This window comes from Apteryx rowi, unplaced genomic scaffold, assembly GCF_003343035.1.
Source record: "Apteryx rowi isolate R43461 unplaced genomic scaffold, aptRow1 scaffold_22, whole genome shotgun sequence".
Classification (NCBI taxonomy): domain Eukaryota; kingdom Metazoa; phylum Chordata; class Aves; order Apterygiformes; family Apterygidae; genus Apteryx; species Apteryx rowi.
In genome coordinates, this window is record NW_020448530.1 from 4,067,401 (window position 1) to 4,087,832 (window position 20,432).

The window sequence follows — 20,432 nt, forward strand, 5'->3', positions numbered from 1 at the left end:
AAGAACTCCAATCCTGTGAGCCTGCTGTTTGTACTAGACAACAACAAAAGCTAAAATTGGTAGACAAGAATGGGAAAATCTGCCTGGGACTAAACACCACTGCTTCTGCAAAGGGAAGTTCTTTGCTTACAAACCTCTCGCAAGTTCTCTGAGGGGGTCCAGCAAGCAGGAGGATAAGGGTGACTCGGCTGACAATCTCTAGATTTCCCCCAAAATTACACAGAATCACAGATTGTCTGGTCCAACCCTCTGCTCAAAGCAGGGTCAGCTAGAGCATGGTTGCCTGGGATCATGTCCAGTCGTGTTTTGAGTATCTCCAAGGAAGGAGACTCCACAACTTCTCTGGGCAACCTGTTCCAGTGTTCAACCACCCTCCCAGGGAAGAAGCGTTTTCTTATGTTCAAGTGGAATTTCCTGTGCTTCAGTCTGTGCCCATTGCCTCTTGTCCTATCACTGGGCACCACTGAAAAGAGTCCGATTCTCTTCTCTTTACATCCTGTCATCAGATATTTATGCACACTGATAAGATCCTCCCTCAGCCTTCTCTTCTCCATGCTGAACAGCCCCAGCTCTCTCAGATTCTCCTCATACATCAGATGCTCCAATCCCTTAAACATCTTTGTGGCGTTTTGCTGGACTCGCTGCAGTAAATCCATGTCTCTCCTGTAGAGTGGAGCCCAGCACTGGACCCAACACTTCAGGTGTGTCTCACCAATGCTGAGTAGATGAGATGGATTACCTCCTTTGACCTGCTGGCAACGATCTACCTAATGCAGCCCAGGTACCACTGGCCGCTTTTGCCACAAGGATGCATTGCTGGCTCATGGTCAACTTGTTGTCCATAAGGACCCCCAGGTCCTTCTCTGCAAAACCACTCTCCAGCTGGTCAGCCTGTAGCCTGTACTCGTGCATGGGGTTATTCCTCCCTAGGTGCAGGACTTGGCATTTCCCTTTGTTCAACTTCATGAGGTTCCTCTCCGCCCATTTCTCCAGCCTGCGAGGTCCCTCTGAATGGCAGCACAACCATCAGGTGTATCAGCCATTCTTCCCAATTTTGAGTCCTTTGTAAACTTTCTGAGGGTGCATTCGGTCCCATCATCCAGGTCATTAATGACAAACAGTATTGGCCCCAGTATCAACCCTTGGGGGACACCGCTAGTGACTGTCCTCCAGCTGGCCTTTGTGCCACTGATCACAACCCTCTGGGCCTGGCAGTTCAGACAGTTTTCAGTCYACCTCTCTGACCACTTACCTAGCCCACACTTTATCAGCTTATGAGAATTTTACTGGAGACAGTGTCAAAAGCCTTGCTAAAGTCAAGGTAGTCAAGTCATCCACTGCTCCTCCCACATCCACCCTGCCAGTCATATCATCCTAAAGGCTATCAGGTTGCTTAAGCACAATTTCCCCTTTGTAAATCCATGCTGACTACAAATTTTCCCCAAAATATCAGAGTACCTCAGCAAAGGCTTTTAAGAAAACTAAGCAGCTATAGTATAAAAGGGAAGGACCCAACATCAATTAATAGTTCTCAACCATTAATAGGGCCTTGYTGTTAAATGACCCCTTCTCAGAAGGGCAGGAGGTCACCAGTGAAGACATCTGGGGCCTTGCAGATTTTAATATTCATATATGATCTGAAGGGGGAGAACAACCAGGTGAGAAAGTTTATTAGTGATATAAAGTTATTCAGGGTAGTAAGAAAAAGGGCAGATTGAAGAACTGCACAGGATCTAAAAGAGTCAGTATAATGGCAGACATCCAGCATGATAAACATGGGGAGAAACAGTTTTAGCTTCACATATGGAACGATGGCCTCTCTGAGCTGACAAGCAGTATTTTGGGACTTTGATAGGCAACTCCAAAAAAACTCCCTGCTTGGCAATGGTCCAAAAAAACCAAAGTCAAATATTAGGAATCATTAGAAAAGTAAAAGAAAATAATTATGCCACCAGAGAAATCCATGGCTTGCCCGTACCTTGACTATGTATAGTTCTGGTTCCCTTATCTCTAAAAGGAAATAGTAGAGTTGAAAAAGGTTCAGAGGAAGAAAACAGGCATGATCCAAGTTATGGGACAACTTCTGTACAAGGCATGATTAAGTAGGGTGCGACTTTTCCAGCCTGGAAAAGGCACCATGTAGGGAAGGTGTGACTGATTCTACAGAATCACAAATGACATGGACAGATCAGACAGGAACTGACATCTCTTCCAAAACAGGAACTAGGAGCCCTTAAATGAAGTTGTTAAGAGGCAGCTCCAAAACAAAAGGACCAGAGTCTTCACGCAAAGAAAAACAGATCTACAGAATGCTTTGTAAAAATACATTTTTCACACGAAGTTTTTATACGATATTAAAAGGAGGCTGAACAAACACTTGAAAAAGAGGTTACTACATATACAAACCTAAAAAAGAAGCTTACATATAATTTTAATACGTTTTGTAGAATTGTTCTTCCAAATATCGCTTAATATCTTGCCCAAGTACAAAAAGTAGACAAACGGTCTGAGGTTTTGTAATACACGTATAATTTATCAAGACTTTGTAATTAACTATACAGTAATTATTTTTAAACAACATTCCACTTAAAGTGGTGTAAATGCATGAAATATCAAAGGGATTTGTGAATTACTTCTTAAAATGAAGTTCATTTGATATTTCTGTTATGAGGCCCTGAATATGATCATACTTGCAAGCCTAATATCACAAGTATTCAGAGTATTGAGGAAGATGAATAGTTACCTCCTCAAAAAAAACAGTTGTACACTCAGTAAGTTGTGTTGCACATGTAAGAGGAATTAAGCAACATCTGCTGACCTACTGCTCCGGCCCTGAGAACTCTTAATTCTATTTTCACTGCTAGTAAAGTATTTCATAATTCAATTGGTATGTTATTAAATACATTTTTATTTCTGTAGCCTTTATACTGTGGTAATGTTTCACAATACAGGCTGCTCCACTGTGTTATTCTGAACTCTGTACACATATAACAAAAAGACAGATCCTGCTTAAGACACACAATCTTCATAGTACTGACATAGCATGACACATCAAAGGAAGTGAACTGTAGCAGAAATACAGAAAACAACAATAACTTTTACTTCATTTCTTCCCTCTGCTTTCTGATATTCATACTTCAGAGAGGTTGAGGACAGAGTTCATGATAAAACAAGTTGTCCTGTAAATAGTAAAACAAATGAAATCCTGTTTCCTACAGATTTGTGCGTAAGAAACATATCTTATTGTCATAAGGTGTCCCTGATGTCTAATCAAAGCTGAGCTGAAGCATAGCATTTTCTTTAAAACAGATATTATTATGGTCTCTCTCTGCTATCTGATTGCTTATTTTCACAGAATAGGCAAAACCTTAATCCATGACTTCTATTCTTCTCTCAACTGTGGTAGAATTTGTCGAAGGGATTTAAAAACTGCTTCTGAACTCTTTATTAGCCTCCTCTGGCGTGTGCACGCACACACACACATATATACATATACCCATGCCCACAGGCAACACGATAAGTTTTCTTAAAACAAGCTAAGGTAACAGTTGGGATATGATTAGATCACAATTTAGCTCTGTAAACTAATGCAGAAGCAAACTTTTAGTATCTGTGTACTTGTCTTTTCTGCAAAATGGCCATGTAATCATCCAGGTAATGTTTAGCTGCAAAGGACCCTTTGTTACATTACACTGTTAAGATTAGTGTACTTCATTTCAATGCTAAGGAGACATTACATGTTTAAAATTCAAATGTTCTCCAAATGTTTCCAAAAAAAAAAAAAAAAAACAACAGATAAAGTCCCATCAAAAGCTTTCAGAAAAATACTGTGTATTCAAAAATACCTTAAGCCTGCAACATACTATTCCCTTTAAAATCAACATTAAATATATATTGATCATTGAAGTACAAGGATATAGAAATGTGTTTTATATGCCAATCTTATTACTAAAACCCCAAGTTGCTCTTACCTTGAACTAGATCTTGACTTGATGTCTTCCTTTGCTGTCCTTTCACTACTACTGTCTTCGTTGTTCTCCATTTTTTTCTCACATGGTTGCTTTCTCTTCTCCCACTTCTTTTGCTGATTTGAGATGATTTCTGCTTCTCCTTGTGATTCATTTTCTGCTCCTACCTGTGAACCTGAGGAATGTGCCAGGCACTTAGAGGAGATTGGCAATTTCTGCTCTTCCCTGCCAAAGTCTCTTTCTGCTAGCAAAGCAGGAGAAGTTTCAGGTTTTAATGTTTCCTGTGCAGGGACTGAACTGTCCAAGTTATCTACATGGTCCATTTCTTTAGACTTTACTAAAGTATACGAAGCATTTACAACACTTCCTGCAGAATGTTTAGTCTTTAAACCTTCAACACTGTCCTCCCTGCTGTCTTCACAGCTGCCACAACACACACAGGAATTAATTAGACAGTTTGTGGCAGCTATACTGAGCTTATGGGATTCATTCTCCTCCTCATTTGCTAATGGATTAGCAGATCCAGCAACACAACCAATAGCTGCTTCTGGAGTTGTTACTGGGGATTCTGAGCTAGAGGGAGATTTAGGATTAAATATCACAGTTGCAGATATTTTCATTCCACCTGTCCTGTGAGCTATCATTTCTGCCATTTCTGCATCATCAGCATATGCATCCCAACCATTGAGGTATAACTGTGAATCAGGACCTTCTAAACAGCTGCATGAATTTTGAACTGAGATGCCAGACCTCTGTTTGCTATCTTCAATATTGTTATTATTGCTTAAGTCACTTCCCACATCTTTCAGAAGCAAAGTTTCCTCTGTCTGATGACCATTCTCGTACAGGAGAGCGTCTCTATATTGCAGGTTCTGTTTTGAACTGTGGCAAGGGTTATTCACCCAAGCAAAAGTATCGTTTACTGAATCCAGCCCAGCAAGAGCTTCTCCTGCTCCATCTAGGTCATCCATAAAAAACACTCTGTCCTCTTCATCAGTTAAATTGTCAAGATGGTGTCTTGTTGGTGAGGCCTCTGTGCTAGAGCTGTTTCTTAGACTAGGTCTGTGAGCTGGAGACTGACAGATGCTTGGAGGGGAAAGCAGAGAAGACATTTCATCTCCTACTCTGTGTACCATCCGATTCAGCTGTTCCAGCTCCTGTTCATCATACTGCATAGAACAAGCGAGCTCAGCCTCCGTGTTTTCAGCTTTTGCTGAAAGCTCCTTTGCAGGCAAAGTTGCAGTTATGCCTGGTGTAATGACAGAGGGCACTTCAGGATCTGTTCTGACCGGAAAATCCACATCTTGAGAGATACAGAGATTACGTTCTAGTGTGTGCAGTTCATCCTCAGTTAATGTTTGAAGCAGATCCCTAAAAAGAAAGAAATATACGCATGAATTCGCATTTACAATCACAGAAGACACTGATGTTACAGATTTTCCAGAAGCTTTTACAGTTAGCAAAGAAATTCAGAAATTGAACTTGGGAGCAGAGTACTTTCAGCTGTATAACTCAAGGTGTATTTTGTAACCAAATTCAAAACACTTGTGATTGCTGATACCTGAATCTGAAATTACTTTTGCAAATACAGGCTACCAGATTATCTAAATCCTTGCAAGGAAGCCAAAAAATAACTCAAAACACATCCCAAAAATAAAATAGATCTTCTCCCTCCCTTCTCTTAGAGTGAGACAGTGTTACCCACATTAGACATTTCTGTCATGTAATTTTTTTATTCCACAAATTTGACCTTGATTAGCATACAAATTTGCTATCTTTGGCACTAAACCCTGAAAATTATTGCACAAAAGAGTGCAGCTGAAGTTTCACAGCACTACATTTTCAGATAAAATGAATTTATTAAAAATAATCAATATCACTTTTGCAGTGCTGAAGTCTTAAAAGTCTCAGACTGTAATAGATAACAAATTTTAAGATTTTGGAGACATCCTAATCTGTTCAGTGTCTTCATACAAACTACTGTAGGTCTTGGTGATTAGAATAAGGTTACAGCTGTTTTTCTTCTGCTTTCTGGTATTAATACCTAAATATTGAATAGGGGAAAAACAAATAAAGGAAAAATAAGTGGACAGTTTTCCATTTTTTCCTCTCAGTGATTCTTTGCACTTTGGTCCTTTAAAGAATGATGTTCACAAATAAATAAAATAGCTAAAATATTAAATAGTATATTTAATATATTAAAGGCACTTCATTACTTTTTTTTCTGATTGGTCTGAAAAAAAAATACAGAAAGCATACCTTTTTCTGCTGCAAATAATACTAACCAATCTTGGGATACACTATTAATCTACTTTTAAGCTCAGCCAACTTCTTAAAAGAACTCAAAATTAAGATGAACTGCAAAAAGAGCAACTGCAAAATTAATACTAACATCAGAGTTGCTTCAATATCCACTCAAATGACAACATTACTTGTGTAAAAAGAAAAGAAAAGAAAAAAACTCTTCCAGTTTTGTAAAAGTAACTGAGAAATTTGTAGTTGCAGTTATTTTATGAAAGCATAAATCATCCAAAGCTCTGCAATTTAAAAGACTCACTAAACATAAATGGAATGATTGCTGAAAATGTTTTCATCGAGTTAAGGCAGGTCTTTTAAAGAGAGAATTGTAGCAAAATCAAACTATTCCACCTTCTGGAGAATGACTGTGGCTTGTCTCAAGGGTCATTTCAGTTTATAGTCATTTTTTTCCCCATCAACATAACTAGGATTTCTGTTACTTCAAACATTGGGCTCCCCCATTTTACTGACTGCTTAGGAGGCATCACTTAATTTGTGCTTGTAACTGAATTAACGCCCCAGCTGACGCATGCAGATATCTCTTATTATGTAACGGAAGGATCATGCACTTAATAGAATGACCATGGTACTGTATCTTCATTCACATGAATACGCCTTCCCCAGCAATTCACAGCTTTGAACCAGCTCCTGAATAAGCACCTAAGTCTCTCTTTCCAAAATTGAGCTGTGATAGGTCCTAGCATGAGCAAGGAGGAAGGATGATCTAATATCAAAGAGTTTAAACTACTCACCCAAAATATGGGAGAACTGGATATAGCTCATTCTCTACCTGAAGGATTTTCCCATTTTCAAGGAACTATTTTTATATGCAGTTTCCACTTCAGAAGCATAGGGTAAATAAAATTCAGACCTAAAATGAAGTGCTGCTGCATCTGTGGATTTTGTTTTACTTATAAAACACTTGTGCRTAACAGTCTCAAATGACAATTTTTTAGGTGCTCATAGTCCAAAATAGCAATAGTCAGAACCCTTGATAAGGTTGGAGATATCATATGCCTCTAGAAAACATGGTTTAGCCAAAGCCAAAATGTTTTCTTTTATGCCTGCCTGATTCTTCACATCACGTAACAGCTTAGCTACCTAATAATCACTTGTCCGAGATGGGAGAGAGCCAAGTTCCAGGCCCTGTTTCAGTGAATATTTCTAAAGAATTTTGTCTTCTCATAGTTTTCATGATGAAATGAATCTGTAGTTGCATGTACAGGTAGTATTTTATCACAAGAATGTTCACTTTGACAGGTATATAAATTAAATGTCCATCAGACATTTATATCAGATGATATGCTTTGTATACTTATTAGGCAGATTAAAGCAGCTTGGCAGAAATTATGAAAATGTTTTAGTTTAAAAGGAACTGAGATAACACTATTACGTAACTATGCACTGATAGTATCTATAACATACCAATGCTAATTTACTGGTAACTCAATATATTTTATTTATACCTAAATCAAAATTAACACAAGCACCTTGCACAGATTTTAATTAAAATATTTAAACTCATCGCTTTCTGCTCCACCATACCAAAATCTAAAAAACCCTCTGAATTCTTTTGGTTATAAAGTAGCAGTTGAAAGTCTTATTCCTGGTCTAATTACCAGAGAGCCTCCCCATACAACAATCTTTATTGTTTTCAGAGTTTCCAACCATCATTAGGACACCAAAAATATAGCTGATTTGCCTCACCAACACATATTTTCCTAAGCCAGTTCTGATTTAAGTATGTGGATCTGTGTAAATACAGCACTTCTCTACTTCAGTAACATTTAATAGGAGAGATCTTTTAGAATATTCAGCTTAAAAACAGCCTGTAWTACAACAAAATTATCATCTGTATATTTGGGTTTATTCCATCATTGAAAATATTTAGTTGACTAAAAAGTTACAGCTTACTAAACTCTGTGGAGAAATTTACTGGGATGTGATCCTAAGATGTTGTAAGAAAAAAGAACAACAGGCACATGACTAAAACATAGGATGTAAATAYTTTAACAGAAGACTCCTTGAGTCTATTTTCATGCTTAGGTACTGGTGATGGAGACTGGAGAAATACTCCTGGAAAAAAATGCTCCCTTTTTGCTAGAGAGGAGTTCAAATATCTAATTCCATCCTCCCTCATAGCTTTCTGTGAACATTCACAATGAGCAGGAATTGCAATCTGAGGAGTTTAAAAAAAACAACAAAAAAGTCATTTTAAAAAAAGGAAAACCTAGATAGTTTAGGTATTTTTTAAATTAATTTCATTATACTACATAAATATATTATATTGTACACTTAGGATCTGCTGTGTATAATACTGTGCTGCAGACTTTTTTTTCCTTATTTCTTATTTGTACTTCATTGTTCTTTATTCTCATTTCATCTTTTTTGTTCAAGATTATTACCAAAGGGGTTTGTTTTCTTTGTTTGTTTGTTTTAAGTTCAGTTCTTTCAAATATTCAAATTCTTCCAACAGGTTCCTTGATGTTCCTTCAATCCCTAGGCTACCTTGGAGATGTAATTTCACATTACATTTTAACTTGCTTTAATTTTTCACAAAGCTCTGATAAATACTGTTACACTAAGGACACTGTGCGAACTTTGCCTAGACAACTGAAATCGCATTTATTAATGCTTATTTGAAAGAATAAATATGAAATAAATCTTAGAGTATATCAGAACTCCTTTTTTCAAAAAAGAGACTAAAAGATTCTTTTCATTTTTAAAGGCTGCATTGTAAAGTGCTGTTATTGAACAAACAAGCATTTTACTAATGTGTTTTCAACCCAACCATTAAGTTCTGAGTAACTGAAAATTAAATGGACTAAGCAATAAACTGACTTCATTGATTTTCATTTTCCGTATTACAAAATGTAAGGAGTAAGCAGAAAGTAAAGATTATGAGAAGTATATTAGGCTTTAAATATTTTTTGGCTTTATTAATCCAGTAGAATATAATGGTGACAATTTCTGCAATGGCCATATATTGGGAATGAATAAGATATTTTTAATGTAAACTTCACAGACTTTTTAAGCTTCAGTACCATTTCTTGTAAGTGTTTTTTTCAGGATTTTACTAACTTAAGTTTTGCCATTCAATTCGTGTGCTTCTGTTTTAATTAGTTTTTTTTTATAAAACCATAACCACTCAAAATAAAGGAGAAAAGTGGCATTAATTTGTGCATTTTAATCATGAGATTTCAAGATCAGTATCATTAACATACCTAAAAATAAAACTGTATCTCTTCCATACAGAAATACTGGAAAGATCTTCAAGGGGCACAAATGGATATGGTTTGGACATTCATAAAAGCTGACTTCAGAAATGACTCCTCTCTGAACCACTCCCTGATGGAGCCTAGTTTCTCCCACAGGAAATGCTTCACCTCTCTAAACCGGTTAAGGGAGACTAATCTATGGCTTAGTCCACAGATTACTCTCTTCCAGATAACCTCAGTCTATGTAAAAATTCTTCTTACATCAAACCATCATAATGACAGACAGGAATGGAGATAACCAGGTGAAAACTAGACATAAGGAAAAAAAAAAAACTTTTGCCAAATTATTTCTAGATATTTATAGGAACAAACTTGCATTTAGTACAAGAAATTTAAGTTCTAATAAAATGTTAGGGTCTGTGGATTTAAGCACCAAGAACAAAATACTTTAAAAGTGCACTGAATATAAAGATCCTTTAAAGATATAGTTTGATTTTTCCAAAGTAACAAATCAGTCCTTTAAAGACCTCAGCTGAGAAAAACTTATCTTAGTGTCCTTTATACTTAAGCCAAAAAACATCTTTAAAGGTTATCTAGACTAAAACACAATGAAAAGAGGTATATATAAAATGATCCACCCTTTAAAAACAGATTCATACTATGAAAAACTTACAATAATTTATATTAGATTAAGAATGATCTGAATATTGCATCATGACATACTGAGAAAATGTAATAAGCCTAATTAAACCGAAACATTGATGCTAATTAGAAACAGGGTCTCCCAAAAATAAACTGCAACTTTAATATTTCAGGCATCATCCACCCATAAGGAAAAACTGAAATGTAATAAAATGATATTCTGAGACAGGGGAATATCACAGAGAGACGAAAAGTTCAGTAAATTCCAGTGAAATGAAAAACAACAACTAGGTATATTAGGTAGATGAAAGGAAACATGTAACTTACGGTTCATGTAGTAACCACAAAAATGATTTTCTAGACATTTGTGTGTACTATTTAGATCTCTAGTTTTCTCTACAGAAAAGATGCAATTACAACAATCTTTTATTACTTGCCTTATTTTTCTTAGCAGGGTGTGAAAAGGTCTGAAGAGTTCAGACATATCTTCTGGCTTGTGGTCCAAGTTTAATGGTCCCTCGGAGTAGACTACAAGGCCGCTGGAGTTCAGAAACATGCACGAACACACACAAAAATCAAAATTTCATTACACCAAGCAACTACGGAAAGAGTAGTCAGAAAAGTAACTGTACATGAACATTAAAACCACACTCAAGTTACAGGTTACATAATTTTTGCATTGTTATCTTATGTTACTCTTATTCACCTGCAGTTCAAATACCATGCTATTTAAAGCAAGAGGAAAAAGGTCCCTTTTTCTTCCCCCTTCCCTCCCAAAGTATGGGAGAAAGAGCAATGGAAGCCTAAACGGAAGGACACACATTTATTTCATTGTTGCGGCTGACCAAGAAAAAAAAATAAAGCAAGAAACTGATTATCCAGTAAGTTGGGGCATTTGGGAAAGCTCACTGACTTGAGAGAGATTGCAAAGGGCTTATTCTTTCCAGTCTAAATCACTTTTAGCGTAAAACTATTTAAACCTCTGCCTACTGCAAAAACAACTTACATTTCTCAAAGGCAAATGGATCATTTGCGTTCTTGCACCCTAGCTTACATACACTTTGTTTTAGCTAGTGCATTTTCCCCTTCCTGCCCTTACCTTGGGTAACTGAGAGTTGACTGTATTTCAAGTGTAGGTTACTTTTACTACACTCAAATTAAATGTTGTTTCAGAGAGCTTTCTAGGCGGTCTGTATCTGCATCAGCCAGAATAACGGGGACACTCAGCTCACTAACAAGACTGCTGATGTACCTTGCAAATATTGTCGTTCACCAGCAAGCACCCTGCATAATCCCCTGAAGCTCTTTGACACACAGCAGCAACGCTGGTGTCACAAATAATATGAATCGCACTGAAGTATTAAAAAAAAAAAAAAAAAAAAGACCACTTACACTCTGTTTACCGTCTGGGCAATACTGCTCTTTTTCTTCTGTTTATAAACCCAGAGTCTGGCTCATGCCCTGGTACCAGGACAGTACTGTAGTCTCCCATCAGGCTGGAAGATGGCCGTCAGAAAGTTCAGAATTGTCAAGATAACAGAGGGTCCAAGAAATTTGACTACTAAAGGTGATCAACATTGGTCTTGGGATTAGGATTTGGGGGGTGGGGGCATGGGAAGGGCAAGAAATGGAGGGAGAGGGAAGTTGCTTCTTTTGCAAGTCACCTTTTTTTTTTTGTGTGTGGATTAAGGCAAATTATCCTGTTACCAAGGATACATACACATACACACACACACACACACACACATATATATATATTTATTTATTTATTTTTACTTTCTGAGCTTCAACAAGCAAGCTGCCATGAAGCAAAGTAGTTACTGCTGACTCACGTATTAATGTTCTGCCTAAACAAATGTTATTTCTTTGCCGGGTGGAAGCTAGAGGCTGCTTTCACTGAAAATTTAATTGACACAAAATCAACATTCCTTTGGCAATTTTCAAGTATAGTTTGCTTTCTCTACAACTTAGCTCTCTGAAGAAATTCAAAAACAGAAGAGGGCTAAAGCACTATAAAAACCTGACCTTGAAATGGCCTCTGTATATATGATCTTGTCCTGAATCAAAGCATGAATACAGTTGCACCATGGAGGGACTCAAAAATTGCAAAAAAATATGTCTTGATATTTCCTCTTGGGTTAAAAGTTCACTGACATCTGTTACTATACTATGCAACATAGATTGTATAATATGTACAGTAAAACGATGTCAGAAAAGTAACTTAAACTAAAGCTTTGCGATGCGAGGACTGAGGGAAGGCCAGCATTTGTCCTTGTCCCAGACATATCCCTCTCATAAAACACAGCACAGCAACAACATGACAGCTTCTAGTTGCATCTGTCTTGCATAGAAAGGCATCTCATCTCTTTTCACAATCCAAATAAAAGGCTTGCATTTCTTCCAGACATCATCACATCTGGAGGATGTAATTTTTCCGTGGAACTTTACATGGCAGTGATTTACTTTCAAATCACTTGGTGCTTGGGAGCAGTTAAACTGATTTCTCTTTTCTCTCTCTCTCTTTCCTTCTTTGTATCTTTGGGTTGACACAGAATGTTTCTCAGAGGGCCTTTGGCTTTCCAGTTAGTCATGATGTATTTTTCTTGATTGTGTCTACCAGAAGCTTCAAATTTTGTTCTTACATTCCTGTTGTCTTTTAATAATCAGATTATTATAACTGTTATTATTTTTACCATGACAGTTACAGACAATATCCTATTTAACAGGAACAAGGGGCCAGAGGGATTTCCTGAGGAGAAGCATTTAACACTCAGGATTTGAGGCTTCTTACTTCCTTCAATTATACTAGCTATATTAGCCAACTTTAAAACACCATTAATGGTAAAATATTAAAAATATGCTGGCTTTACCCCAGAGAAACTGCTGTCTTATGAAATCATGACTCATTAGAAAAAATGCTCCTCATTTGTTCAACACACAATACTGCAACGAACTGCATGAAGCAAAAAAAGCTGGCTTAACACTTAGTTGTCTGAGTGGTTGGTACAGGGCAAAGCAGTGACACAAATTTGTGCATACCTTACATATGTTAATACTTCCCTCAAAAAAAGATTTAAACCTAACTCACTGGTCACAATGCAATGTTTGTCGTGACAATTCTTTTGGATCCAGAGTCATTAAAATACACAATTACTATTGAAAGTTTTTGTTTTTCAGGACTTGCATCCTTAGGCCATATTATTTTTGAGCGAGATAAGCATTCAAAAATATCTTCTTGATTACATGACATTCTATATACTGATGTTATTAATTCCTTTTTCAATTTCTTTCTGAAGGACGACTGATCAACCGTTCCAGGTTTCTGCGTTGTATATTTAGAGTTCTACCTTCTCTTGCTTTCTTTCTTTTTTCTCTTCATCTAAGTTAAAGCCTCTAAAGATTTAAAAAAAAAAAAAAAAAAACCCACGTAATCCCTGCTTTTGTAAGAAGGTAGGAACAAACTCAGTTGAAAGAAAATATGCCAAAACTCTAAACTAACTCTAATTCTAACTAACTGTAACTCTAGTTTTCTAAATCTTCAGTAAATTTTTAAACGAGAGGGGGGTGGAGTAGAGATTAGTTAGGAAAAAAAAAATACTTACCACACAATGGCTAACCTTGGAATGGTAAACATTAAAGCTGGTTCATAGTCATCAATCATATCTTGAGTGAGGTATCCAAGCCTTAAGGCTCTAAGCAGAAGAATAAAATGACTTAGAAAGAGATAATTTGGCTCTCAAATAATATAATTCAACAGGAAATTATGAAAAAGGGGTTGTTATATAAGCAAACCAAATTGATAGTATTTAATTCATGAAATGTTCTTGTATAATCCAAAATAATATATATATATACATACTGTTGGAATCTTCATTATAAAAAAAATTAATATTAGAAAAAAAATCTTTAAACACTGAAACTTTTATAGCCATCCAAAACCAAAATCATTTTTATGTCACTTTCCCACCTTATCGACTATTTCCTGACAAGTTTCAACTTATTACTGAAAACCACTGATGCTTAAAGCTTTGCAGCTAATAGTCAAAGAAGCCTTTTAAAAAAATAGGGAAAAGTATTTAAGTTTCATTTTTAATCAGAACCCCTAAACAAACAAACCAAACTAAAAATGGTTATAGAGAATGACTATTACTGAAGTCTCTGAATCTACGATTTGGGCAAGTCATCACCATCCTCTTTAAGAAATTTTCAAATACCTGAAGTTCCTTCTCCTACTAGATTAAAACCCAGTTCTTTTAGGTTTTCCACTTGGTCATGTTTTCTAAGCTTCTTCAAAATTCTTATCTTTTGATTTGTCCACATGATTTTGTACGATGACACCCAAACTGCACACTGCTCCAGCTGAGATCTTACTGGCCCTGAGGAAAATGGAATTAACAACCTGGTCTTATTCCTTGTCACTGCTTGTCTGGTCTTGGTCAATATTACTGTCGACGGACAGCAAAATGATGGCTACTTCCTTCGTGCTAGCAGTAAATTGACTCAGTCAGTATGTGGCCCACTATGACCCCCATGTTATTTTCTACAGTTTGCTGCCTACCAGGTTATCCAAAGGTTCAAATGCAAAAATCACGATTTTCATCTCAATGGGCAAGTATGTGGCATGTATTTTTATTAGCTATCTTACTGATTGAAGGTAATTCCTCCTACCTGTTGGGATCATTTTGAATTTTAATGCTGTCTTTTAAAATGCCTGAAACATTTCTGATCTTGGTGTCATCTACAAACTGTAAAAGTGTTCTGTACTGCTTCATTCTTTAACGAAAGTCTCAGCAACATCAGGGTCCCACTTAACAAGTTTTCCTAACATGACAGAAAAAACAACACTTATTCCAAGTGTGTTTTACAGCCAAATGATGTCTAATAATTTCATCCAGACTACACTTTACTAGTTCCCTTTTGAGAACATTGCTGCACTACTCACTAAAGCTGTGATGCATTTCATGCGCTGTTCCTCTCTCCTACCCATCTGCTAGGTTAGTTCCTCTGTCAAAGTAGGAAATAAGTTGCTCAACATGGTATTTTCCAAACAAAATCACATGTTTTTCTTATCACCTGTACTCTTAAAAATGCTTATAAATTGCTGGATTTTTAAAAATCATCTCTTCACACGCATAAAGGTTGGGCTTCAATCCTCTAAGATTTTAACAAGCCTCTAAGTTCTTTATGATAATCACGGGAGGTTCATAGATTACTTAAACCATCTCCACAGGTATTCTTGAATGAAATATCTTTAAGTCCTGCTGACTTAAACTGATTTAGTTCATTTTAATGATTAGTCTTCATTTACACAGCTATAATTACACATATCAGCAATATTACAGGATTATTAACTTTTTTTTTTTTTTTTTTTTTTTTTAAAAAAAGGCTTGTGCCTGGCAATAGTGCTGAACACTTTTTAACTTTGTATTTGGCTGCTTACTAGAAAAACAAAATACCTGATCTTTTCTGATGCCTTTTAAAGACTATAGATAAGGTATTTCTACAATAGGTCAGACAAAGTAAACACAGAAATGAAATCTATTAGTTATCTAAAATGCTTACCTCTCCACAGTTTCACAAAAAAGTACGATTACCTCTTGCTGTACATAATATTCTTTTGGAGACTTCACAGGTACCATGGCCGACACATAACTACAAAGATTATAAAGTCATTAATGTACTACTATTTTACTTCCTTTGCCAGTCAGATAAAAAACAAACCTAGGTCAAATTATCTTCGCAACATAACATTTCCTGATCCATTTTAAATTTATTTTGACAGCACTCACTACAAGAATTGTACAGTGTAAGAAATCTATAAGAACTGCAGATTAAGGCAATGGAATTTGGTAGTGATCTTATGATTACACACATTTAGCAATCATGTTTATGGCTTCATGTTGTATGGCACATGGAGGTAGGTCCTGACGTATCCTGACAGGTCTGCATTTCCTGGAGAAAAAAATCATCTAAAAACCACATTTTTTTGTATATTAGCAAAGTTGAAATCTGTCTCTACCGACAAGCCAAAAAGACTTAAAAGTTGGCCTCATTTCTATGTGGAATTACATGCAAAAGTACTAATGCACAAGGCAAGAATTATTGGTAGAAGTAACTGGTCTTCCACCACTGTTTTACTTAATCAGTCATTTGTGGACTACAGCTAACCTAGGAGGAAAAAAAAGTTGTTTCGCAAAACAACGGCAAGTAAAAATGCTGCATGTGCGCAGTCCTACAGCTGGCAGGGACAGGTGAGAAACTGCACTGGCGCTGTCAAGAACCAGCTCCCGATTGCCAGTGTCCATACAAAAAGCCACACTTGACAAAAAAAGAAAAGGTGTTTTTAATCAGTGTTTTTGATTAAAATGTTTTTCAATAACTGTAAAATTTGAATCAGAAAAAAACTCATTTGGGCAAAATAATACAAGAGACTACAAATACAGTAATGGGAGACAAGATGGTCTAAAGGTTTATTCCCAAGAAAATTTGAAACACTACCCCATTCTCAGAAAAACTCTTCTCCTGAAGGTAGGAATGGCTGCAGCACAGTAGTTCTGTAGATAATCCTGTCCAGTATCCTGACACGTCTGAGAGGTGCAGGAATTTGGCTTAAATTCCAAAGCTCAACACAATATTTGGTTGATATTACCTTTGACCCAACAAACAGGTAATTTTTCTAGCTCTCAAATTAGTTATTTTTGCTTTTGCTGTAAACCCCTATCCCATTTTTGAATCTCAAGTTTTTAAAAATCTCCTGATCTCAAGTTTTTAAAAAGCTCCTGATTTTAATTATGACTCGTGTAAAAGAATTTCCTTCATCAGATTTCAATTTCCCTTCTGAAATACACTGGGTGCATCCTTGCTTTTTCTCTAAGCACAAGAGAAAACAAAACCTCATTTGTTACTAAACATGCTTTTGTTTACATCTCTTATTTGTTGCCTTTCGGGGGGGGGGGGGCAGAAATAAAAAATTAGGGGAAGAGATTTATGGCTTGCTTTTGTGTCTTGGAAAACCTCCCTCAAATGCCAGATGCCAGTATGCAAATAGAAGATTACAGTTTACTTGAAGAGAGCAAATGCTGATTGCCAAAAAGCTATTTAATTTTCTTTTCTTTATTGCTACACTGGAAGGAAAAAAATGTAACAATAGAACAAATTACTGAAGAATTCAAATGGCATGATAAAAAAATTACATACTTTCTCTATTAAAACAAAATAGAACAAAACACCCAACCTCCAAGAAAACAACAAGCCAAAGAATAGCCGTACTAGCCATGCCAATATTCAGAATGAATTTTAGAATCTGTTACCTTAATTCAAATTCAGCAAAAAGAACATCAAAATGTTTAAGTGAATCTTTCATCTTTTCAGTGTAGAGGTTCAAATCCCTTAAGGCCTGGTCACGAATGATGTTTCGGACTTCCTCGAGGCTCCGGGTCAGATCCTTGGCCAATGGTCTCATAGCCATGCTCTCAATTTCACGATTCATAATAATTGAGCCTGCAGCCAAACACTATGAAAATACATTTTAAAAGAGAAAGTTTTAATTTTAATTTTTTTTTAAATCAAAAAGTGATTTGTACTTAAAAAAAAAAAATCACAAGATGAGATATTTAATACTGGAGCGGGGAGTTGTTAGCCTCATATGTAGCTAATTACTACCCAAGCGAAAGCTATGAGACAGATATGTTGATAGTGATAGGTCTTCACATAAAAGGCTAGGGAGTAGCTCAGCCAGGGAGACAGGAGAAGAGGTGGGAGGTTCAAGTGCAAGAACCACAGAGTTGACAGAAGAACCTGCAAAAAGGTCTTCCCACATCAATTACGCAGACACAAGTAATCGTTGATATATATGCTGTGTGTGCAAGGCCTGCATGGACAAAAAGGGGAGGTGAAGCCAGCTAAAATATGATCAATTGACTATTTTGATTCAGGTAATAAACCCATTCCTTAAGAAAAGAACAGAAGTTCTGTGACTGCAGTGACGTTTGCAAAAAACGGTCACCCTGGCTTAGACGCAGGATCCAGCTAGGCCACTGTCCTGTCTCCCCCAGAACCCACAAGTATGTATTTCAGTAAAGAACATAAGCAAACAGGTCACAGACAGAGTGATCCTGCCCTCCCAGCTTCTGGAAGCGAGCTGTTTAGGGACTTCTTGCCCAAGGAGTTATACACTGACTCCTTCTGACCAGTTCACAAAGACATTAGAAGTATATTTTTACCTTAACACACTAATAAAACATTTTTTAAACCTCACTATTAAAAAGAAGCTATTTGTAATCTCTGCTGCGAGCTTTGTCCCCTGGAAGGGACATGCACATATTTGGAAGATAACACACACTGACATAAAACATACTGGCTGTATTTTATTAATGGGAATATTTTTATTAATCGAAAATGTACAAAGTTGTTTTATTCCTGAAGTTTTCATTATTTTTTTTTAATCCCCATTTGCACCTCTGTCCTTGCCTCCTTTACTCCAGCAGACCAAAGGCATTTCTCCAGCCCTGGATGGAGGACCTGCAAGCCTAGACCTTGCTCAACAGCCTGATTAAAGCTGCAAGAGAATTTTGTGTTCTTCTCTCTTATCAGCCCAAAGCAGTAAATTGCGGGAGAGTACGGACAAGGCAAGTCTTACTTGTTGATAGGTACTCTTAGTCTAAAGCTGACTCAGAGTAGTGCCAGAGATACATAAATGTGTATTAAAAACAGTCCATACAAGTCTTCCTCCCTACACTCCCTGCGTTTGCAGGGGGACAGTGAATACCCTGCTTTTGTCCAGCAGCGTGAGTCAGCAGAACTTCAGCCCTGCACAGATTATACTTTTTCTGCAACCAAAAATTCTGCTCAGACTGGAGACAGCAAAAGTCTGATCTGGAATGATCGGGAGCATTAATTCACGTCACAAACTGAAAAAAGGGAGGATTTTTTTTTCTCCTAGAATATCCTGGCTGTCTCAATCACTACTCAAGCTTTTTCCAATATGCATTCAAAGAGACATTTCTTTTTTGATTAGGTTTGTTGCCTTTTTTTTGTCGCTGTAATCCTGGTTTGTTAGTCCCTTAAAGTAGGAAAGGATAACAGGATTCACATGGACTCATTAGGAATGGTTGCAAAAACAACAGTCCCATCATGTCCTCCCTAACTACCAAGCACAGGCTATGAAGTCAACACATCAGACTCCCTCCACATTTTAAAACAGAGCATGGTGTCAGCTGGATGAAAGTAGCTGAGGGTCAGATGGTAATGAGAAGAAAAAAAAAAGATGCTGTTCTTGCTGAACATAGGATTACAAAGGATTGATATATCAAGTTCATTTTGTAAGTTGTACCCAGGACTTCTCTGAATCTGAGAAGCTTACAATTAACAAATCTGACAGAAATTTTCCAAAACAGATCACATGGAGTGTTCTATTGGACTGAACAAGACAGGAACTACTGACAGAAAGCATGCACTTTAAAAAGGGAGGAGGAATGGGTGCAGAGAAGACTGCATGATAACAGGAGCTGAGGGATTGCTTCAAATACAAAAATACAAAAGATGCAAAGCTGAAATCAAACAGCACAAAGTGCTGCTGCACAGGGGATGTCCAGATCCCCTCCACCTTAGAAACGCATGGTGCTGAAAGTCATCTTCAGGCCAGCAGATCTGAAGACATTGGATTTACTATTAGGGATGCCACAATGATTTTTTTTTTTTTTAGCCAACAGACATCAGCACTAATGGACCTGTACCTTATCTGTCAAACCCGTTTTGGATTATTCAGTCTTCCCTTGGTTAAAATAATTAAAGCTTACTCACTATCAAATCCCCTGTTTCTACAGGTTGCTGTGGAAGCATGACTTTGAGAGAAATGAGGTAAGAGAAGGAAAGCAGACTTCAGTGTTTCGCACAGAACCCATTTTATTTTCAGCATATATGTGAAACAAGTGAATTAAGTGCAACAAATGTCAGCTGAACAAAGTTATATATGTTTAACAAGAGTTACAGAGTAACATAGCCACTAAAATAAAATGACAACACGTACTTATATTTGTTGGAGATAGACTTTTCTCCTCAGAAAGATCTCCCTTATATATATGTGTGTGTGTGTGTGTGTGTATAATGTATATAATGTATATATATATTTATATATACACACACACACACACACATATGTATTTAAGACTGTCACAGCATGAGAAGTGAGATGGCCCATCCAGATGAAAACAACCAAGAAGATAAATCAGATACCAAACCATAAAACAAGCCTAATCAATACAGAATCCTCTTTTACTGCACATCAACAGCAAGTTAATTCTCAAAG

At 36.8% G+C, this 20,432-nt stretch overlaps 1 protein-coding gene across 15 annotated transcripts in view; it reads right to left on the bottom strand.

Moving 5' to 3' along the window:
* The window catches only part of ZFYVE28 (zinc finger FYVE-type containing 28), a 165,701-nt gene that overhangs the window by 39,256 nt on the left and 106,013 nt on the right, over positions 1-20,432 (bottom strand). For 11 of the 15 annotated variants that reach the window (XR_003253327.1, XR_003253328.1, XR_003253329.1 and 8 more), the window contains 5 exons: positions 17,437-17,639; positions 15,689-15,778; positions 13,729-13,818; positions 10,564-10,665; positions 3,972-5,339 (listed from right to left, as the gene is read on the bottom strand). Coding sequence is in view for 11 of the 15 variants with exons in the window: in XM_026064619.1 (XP_025920404.1) it covers positions 3,972-5,339; positions 10,564-10,665; positions 13,729-13,818; positions 15,689-15,778; positions 17,437-17,639 (1,853 nt within the window). In the remaining 4 variants the exon portion in view is untranslated. Of the gene's footprint in view, positions 1-2,338; positions 3,180-3,971; positions 5,340-10,563; positions 10,666-11,579; positions 11,623-11,952; positions 13,520-13,728; positions 13,819-15,688; positions 15,779-17,436; positions 17,640-20,432 lie in introns of those variants that run through there. The other 4 variants (XM_026064623.1, XR_003253330.1, XM_026064625.1 and 1 more) reach the window with 4 other exon arrangements.